The sequence below is a fragment of the Lathyrus oleraceus genome, chromosome 3, assembly GCF_024323335.1.
Source record: "Lathyrus oleraceus cultivar Zhongwan6 chromosome 3, CAAS_Psat_ZW6_1.0, whole genome shotgun sequence".
Classification (NCBI taxonomy): domain Eukaryota; kingdom Viridiplantae; phylum Streptophyta; class Magnoliopsida; order Fabales; family Fabaceae; genus Lathyrus; species Lathyrus oleraceus.
The window spans coordinates 288,213,275-288,220,884 of record NC_066581.1 but is presented as its reverse complement, the minus strand read 5'-3'; the positions used below and the strand labels follow the sequence as shown (position 1 = coordinate 288,220,884).

The window sequence follows — 7,610 nt, the reverse complement described above, 5'->3', positions numbered from 1 at the left end:
ATATTTCGAACAAGATTAAAAGAAATGTTTGAACATCATACCATCATGTCAAATTTATCAAAATAGTATAGATATGTGACAGTCTCCCCAAAATACACATGCCACTAGTTAATAATAAAAAAATCCCAAAATCATCATAAATATATACAAACTTGACATGAACCCGTCAAGGGTGTTTCACATGTTGTCAAAAGATCCATGAATGACATACAATTTCCAACCTGTACAATAACATACAAAAATCTAAGAAACAAAATATTACTTCCAAACCGATTTCCCACAATTCCAATATTGCATCCCTACACATTTAAGAAATAAAATAATATATGCGCGTGTGTGTGCATTAGTATAAAATATCATTTATGAATGAAAATAGACATACTGTAGTAAGCTCAATGTGATCACTTTTTTTTGTTCGCTTCCTTGACCTCTTAGCAATTGTTTCAGCGACATATATTTTTCTTTTAGATGGAGGACGACCTTTGCGCTTGACATGTTTTGGACTGTGAATTATATTATTATTGATTGGATTAAAATCATCATTGAGATTTTCTTCAATAAGTGCACTATCCTTTATAGACATATTAGAGCTAAACAAATGTAATGTTTCATGGAGGTCTTCGATAGTCTCTTCTGACTCAGCAGCTAATTCAGCAACCTCATAAAAATGCTTGCATAATTTGTCAACCTATCCATTTGTAGCTTCAACTCTGTTACACCATATCTAGTCTTGATATATAAGTGTTTCCTTTTAATGTTTTTCTTCCATCTTGTTAAAACATACTTCTTTGGAAGCCTTATAATCCTCTCCTAACTACAAACGGATAACACATGCCGACACATACTACCTCTAAACTCAAATAATGAGCATTCATATTTGAAATCATGGTTTTCCTTATTAAGCACAACTTCTAAGACTCGCTCTTTGCGTATGTCTCCAACTAATATCTCCTCCAACACATGATACGTACCAAAGCAACCTTTCATGCTATTTAATGAGGCAAAATAATTCATTTTAGATCTGAATTCCACTTGAATTTCCTTGAATTTGGCATTAGTAAACTCACTTTGGAATTGCTTCTCAATGGACGAGTTTGACCCACATGGAATTGTTGTATCCATCAAATTAAAATCAGCTTCAAATTCCTTTTCTGCCTGACTTCTAAGAGCATTATCATATTGTTTCACAAACTGATTTAGACTTGTTGGAGAATTGATATATCCATCAAAGAAAGCATGTATGCTCAATATACATACCAACCCAAAAATATTTCCTTAACAAAGTTGGTGCCCACCTATGACGCTCAATATACAACCCACCAAATCAATCATTTTTTTGGAGATCAAATTTTTCTATGAACGAACACCATTTTTATTCAAAATTAGTTGTTGTAAATGTATCATAAACTGCTTCTTTCATTGCATACTTGATCCTTTTGTATTCACCATATCCACTAAGCTTTTCTTGAACTTTTTTCATTATATGCCATAAACACCACCTATGACGAGTTGTAGGGAAGACTAACTCAATAATATCATTTTTCATAGCCTTACATTGATCAGTCACAATACCCAAAGGTGCTTTTTCTAGCATACAACGAAGCCATGACTTAAATAGCCACACAAAAGAATATGTGTCTTCACCTGATAGTAATCCACAACCAAGTAATGTTGATTGACCATGGTGATTCACACCCACAAATGCAGCAAAAGACATGTCATACTTGTTAGTCAAGTATGTTATGTCAAAAGTTACAACACCTCCAAAATATTCGTAAGCGACTCTACTTCTTGCATCAACCCAAAATACATTCCTCACATGAAAATCATCATCCAAATCTATGTCATAGAAGAAATTTGTATTTTGCTCCTTCATTTTACAAAAATAACTTATTAAAGCCTTACCATCACCTTCTTTTCCAATCGCACGACGCTCTTTGTTAATATAATTTCTCGCATCTTTTTCACAAAAGGGAATATTTTCATGTCCTTATGCGTATAATAACATATGACCCACATATAATAACAGAGATAAACAAAAGAGAAAAAGGAATATGCACTGACAGTATGAAATATTTTTACACTGTCAACCAATGAGACTCGTGTATCCCGCCACATCACACTTTTATTTTTAAAATACTATTATAATTTGAAAATATAAAATGTTTTGATTGGATGTCAATGTAATATTTCTTTACACAGGGCCCTACCTTTAACCTCTAAACAAAAAGTGGTGGTCAATTTTATTATTTTAAATAGTAGAAATAGTTTGTTCATAGAGTGCTATGATTCAAGTGAAAAAATAACAAAATTATTAATAAAAATACATATTGACACAAAGGACAATCACGTAATTTCATAGATATCTCATCTCTCTCCACTAAGATTGAAATTAGACATGGGTCCCACACTTTTATCACTCTCTTCGATTTCGCTCTCAAACCAAACAAATTAGACGGAAAACGAACATACTAACGACAACCGAAGTCTCTTTCGCCCTCCGCCTCTCTCTCCGCCGCTCCCGCGCCGTCGCTCTCTCACACACACACTTGCACCGCCGTTCCTACTCAGAGTCACAGGTATCTCACATCACTTTCAGTTCTTTTTTACTTTTTCAATTTCTTTCCTCAATATTCCCTTATTTACTGAAACATTGATGGCAGGTTTATTGTTAATGTGATTAAGGAGAAGTTAATTAGTTTCTTTATCTTTTGAATAATTTTGATCGAGTTTAACTGATGAAGACTGAACTTAGGTTTTGAATAAATTCTGGGTTTATTGTCAATACTGCAGTTTTTTCTTGTGCTCAGTTGAGTGAGTTCAGAAGGAAGAGTGGTTTTATTTTTATCAATTTTATGGAGATCGACAGACCTGACGGAAGGACACCCAATCAACTGAGGCCCCTAGCTTGTTCTCATTCCGTCCTCCACCGAGCCCATGGCTCAGCCACATGGGCTCAAGGCGAAACCAAACTCCTTGCCGCAGTTTACGGACCTAAAGCCGGAGCCAAGAAGAACGAAAATCCCGAAAAAGCTTCCATTGAAGTTATTTGGAAGCCTAGTACAGGGCACGTTGGTCAAGCCGAGAGGGAGTATGAAATGATATTGAAGAAAACCTTGGAAAGCATCTGCATTCGTACCATATATCCCAACACCACCACTTCTGTTATAGTCCAGGCAAGTTTTTGGGTCTCTCTAATTTATTAACACAAACTGCAAGTTTTTGGGTCTCTCTAATTTATTAACACAAACTGCTTTAAGTTAGAATATTTTATTTTTTACCTGGCTTGTTACATTTTGTGAGTGAACATTCCTTCGGTCTAATGCAGGTTGTCCATGATGATGGTGCTGTATCCTATTTAAACATTTGCTTCTAATATATGAACTATGTAGTGGTAATTCTTTTCCTTAAGATTCGTATTTTTGTTTGGAAAATCTTCAATTCTACTAGTTATGATTTGAATCACTTTGACATTTGTTTCTTATGATTTTAGTTTCTCTACTCAAATTTTGATGTTTTCAATTGACGGGAGGAAATGGATAGAATTTGTATATTCCCCAAATTTCTACAGTTATTCCATTTTGTTGTTGCTATTTTTAACTTAAGGTTCAATGTCCAATTATTGAAATGACTAATTAGTGCTTGATATTGAAGAGAGGTGTTAAAGTGATTCAGTTCAGAGGCAAGTTCAACGTTCTACTTTTTTAGGACTGTGAAGAAACAAAATAGGTTTACCATTAATACCGTCTTGTTTATGCACTATAGTGAGTTTTTTTATCACGAAGAGTGGAGACCTAATGAGATTAATATATTTAATAAATATGTTTCTAGATCATTTGCTTCTTTTTCTTGACTTAATATTTAGCTTCTTCCATGTGCAATAAACGCAGCATGCGCTGCACTCGTTGATGCCGGAATACCCCTAAGACATCTTGCTGGTAGTAGAGACTTGTTGGTTATTGTTTTTTGGTTACTTCGACGATTTCATTTTGTTAAGAAATAATTAATTCTCTTCTTGTTTCTGCAGTTGCAATATGTTGTTCTGTAACAGATAATAACTGTATTATATTGGACCCTTCCAAACAAGAAGAGAAGGTTCGTATATTCATTTTTGGTCAATTTTAAAGCATTTTTTATTTTCACCTCATTTCTAGTGAACTCAGTTAGGTAAACAAAGTTTGGTCTGCATTCACCACATTTATGATGAAGTATTCTAAATACCCAGTGGATAATGGTGGAAATATTTATATATTTATCTTTCTTCCGTAATTGCTGTCATAAGTTCATAACAACCCTTTACCGAACTATATATATGTCACCATATCTGTTGTATGGTTCTCATTGATGTTATAAGTAAAGCTAGCTCCTTTTACATCCGTTGAGGTTTGATTAACTTAACTGCTTTTACCAAGAAACGTAAAGAATCGTGCATTTGTTTTTTATCGCATAATATTGTTAACACTAGAGCATCTATTTAAACAGTACAGTTTCCCCCACCAAACCACACCCATATCCTTATCTAGTGCATCTATTTAAACAAAACAGTTTCCTCCACCAAATCCTCATGCTTGGCCCTGGATGCTTGTCATCACTGAAGGCAAGGAGCTTACTTCAAAACCTGGATGCTTCCATTCAGTTGTATTTTCTTGATGGCTGTGATGACCTAATTTTCTGTAAAGTGGTGAAACACTGTTCTTTCTTTGCCATAGGATTTCTAATTCTAAGCGTGCAGTTGTATCTATAGTTGAAATTATGTCATGATTTTGGGGTTGGTGCATGAACTAAGAGCATGGTAGTTAAGATCCTGATGGAATTGGGTGGAGTGGGGTCTCCCCTGTTAATTGTCGAGTCATATAATCTACGATCTTTCGAACGTTTCTGCTGATCTCCTGCCCCTGTTAATGAGTTAGGAATTTGCGTGCCTTTACTTATTGACTTTCTTATGCTATTATGCAGCTATGCTTACATGAGTGTTTCAATTGATTTAAGGTTTTCTGTACTTATGAATTTTGTGTAATCTTACAATTAGTATTACTATTCCACGATATTAGTCCCCCTTTCTGATTTTGCGTGAAATCTCGATTTAGATGAGTGGGTTTTATCATACATACTGATGGGAAATCAGGGTTGATTGAGTTCATGGCGGGTGCCTCTGTGTGGGGCATTGTACTAAGGATTCTTATTATTCTAACATCTACTTGAGTCAGTTGTGTGATAAGCTGCAGCTTAGAGTTCTTCCTTTACCGCGCGACGAGTTACATTTTCCTTCTTTTGTGATCCATGTGCCACATTTAGTTGGATAAGGTTTGGTTGGCTGTTGTTGTTGTGATGAAATTCTGCTTTTGACATGTAACATCATGGCTCTATATTCTACGTTCTCCTGATTTAAAAATCCTGAGCTCATTAGTACTATGGGCATTTACTTATCCATTTCTGTAGTGTTGTTTGGTATAAAAATAAAACTGCCCCAGTGACACAATTTTGCATAAATAGTTGGCTTCCTAATTGAGTTGGATAATTGCATGCTTATTTACCGTGAAGTCTCTCTTGATCATGTCTATGATACTCCTACAATCAAAATATTGAAAGTTAAACCAAAATTCAGCTGTGTAAATGAAGCTAACTAATTGAATTTTTGGGGTAGAATATGCATCCAATAGACAATGTATGGTTTAGTGCAACCATAGTTGTCAGACTCGCGAGTGAGTCAACTTGTAGACTCAAAGTCTAGGAGGCTAAAACGAGTTGACTCGCACTTAGACTCGTTTTCGTGGTACTCAGTCGAACATGGATAGGCTCATACAAACTCGGACATATTCACGAGTCTGAGGCAAGTTTACAAGTTTGGTATGATTTTGAAGAAAAAATCCCAAAACATGTTGGGCCTCGTTTCACCAAAAAAGCCTTAAAAGAAGCTAGAGGACCTTTGTTATCACTTCCTTTTCTTTTAGAAGTTAGAAATCTCATATGAACAACAAATCTTTCTCCCCACCCCCACCCCCACCCCATCTTGCATTCACAATGCACATTTCTTGTCATCTCTAGTTCGCACTGCAATTTCTTGTCATCTCTAGTTCGCACTGCAATTTCTTGTTGTTTTGCGCTTGCACTAGTGTGGTTCTCGCAGTCTCGTGTTCATTCCTATGGTTTGTTTTAAGTTTTCTGCTTTGCTCTTTCTGCTGTGTTCTGTTCTTTTGCTCTGCTTATTTGTGTTGATCTTTCAATTTGTTGCTCTATTCAATGTTTTGTGAGTGCTTACTGCTTGTGTTACTCACACCTCTATGTATTATTGTTTGTGAGTGCTCTGGTTTACTGTTGTTTTTATATCCCTATTCTATAAAAATGTTAATTTATTCCCTTTGTTTCGTTTGCTACTTTGATTGTTGTGTTATGGAGTTTGTTTTGATAAAAAAATATTATGGAGTTTGAATTTGAAATTTTTATGTGAATTGGCGTTCTATCATGTATAACTCGACAATCTTGAGTGCAACTCTGCATATAGTATTTTTAGGTCACAGCCCATAATCGTGGTATAGTTGTTTATATCTTCAAGTCCCAGTTGTATAAACAAATTCATTAATTGGAAACCTTGATCCCATGTTGCTTGTACACCATTCTAATTCAATGCATTTTTGTTTTCTGGCAGAAAGCGAAGGCATTTGCCTATTTAGTTTTTCCAAATACAACTGTTTCTGTCGTACCAGAGAAATCATTGCAAGTGGGCAGCGATCCCACGGCACACGGTATCATCACATCTGTTACACATGGTGCTATGTCAGGTATTCTGCTACACTTCCTTTAAAGTGAAAGTTAATGCTTCAGTAGAAATTTTGATGCCTAGTGTTCCTTATGTTTCCATTTTTCCCAGCACTGGCCTAACTCTCTAGCACATGATTCTATAGACTCTGTCTATATGCAGGTTTAACTTTCTAATATTGGATGTAATATTTAATTTTCTATTTAATTTTCTTTTAGTGGATAATTATCTTCATTGCCTAGAACGAGGGCGTGCCACAACTCAAAGGTTGTCTGAATTTTTGAGGAAGAACATAGAGCCAAAATCTTTCCGCGAGGCATCCAAAGCTGGATGATTTACAAACATTTTGAATGTAGCTTACTTGTATCTAATTTTTCCCTTACAAGGGTTGAAGAAGATGGAATCTTTTGTAGGACAATTTTTGTGACATATTTGCTCCGTTCCATGCCTGCTAACTATCTAAGTTTCTGATTAGTTTTGTAGTTCTACAACATATCGAAGTTGCTATTACAATGAGTAAGATGATAATTTATGTCTGATTATAAAATTGCCAGAGTCAAACTGTTCTTTCATGATCTCTTCATTAGCTACTGTGATGGAGCTAGTATTTTTTGTGCTTTAATTTGCTGCATAATTCTGCAGAGAACATAGGGAATAATCAATCTACTGGTGTACACCTTTGCAGCTTGTGTTTTACCTCATGTAATCAATTTTCAGTGCATTAAATACAGTATTTTAGGTATTCAAAGGGTGCCTTTTATGATACTCATTAACATTTTCAAATACTGTTTCAAAATGAGTAATCTAATTTTCCATTTTAAAGAGAATAAGAAAATTCTATAAATGATAGAGG

The 7,610-nt window shown here is 35.1% G+C and overlaps 1 protein-coding gene across 3 annotated transcripts; it reads left to right on the top strand.

The window, feature by feature from the left end:
- The first annotated feature begins 2,292 nt into the window (after positions 1-2,292).
- Positions 2,293-7,329, top strand: LOC127127108 (exosome complex exonuclease RRP46 homolog). 3 transcript variants are annotated; one of them, XM_051056223.1, is made up of 7 exons: positions 2,293-2,579; positions 2,794-3,176; positions 3,329-3,349; positions 3,866-3,938; positions 4,028-4,095; positions 6,647-6,779; positions 6,976-7,329. In XM_051056223.1, exons 2-7 carry the CDS (start codon positions 2,856-2,858, stop codon positions 7,089-7,091), a joined length of 732 nt encoding a protein of 243 aa, XP_050912180.1. In that variant the 5' UTR covers positions 2,293-2,579; positions 2,794-2,855; the 3' UTR covers positions 7,092-7,329. The 3 variants fall into 3 exon arrangements, with proteins under 3 accessions (XP_050912180.1, XP_050912181.1, XP_050912182.1); XM_051056224.1 differs by having other exon boundaries at positions 2,400-2,579; positions 2,756-3,176; XM_051056225.1 differs by lacking the exon at positions 6,976-7,329 and adding an exon at positions 6,869-6,894 and having other exon boundaries at positions 2,401-2,579.
- The last annotated feature ends 281 nt before the right edge of the window (positions 7,330-7,610 follow it).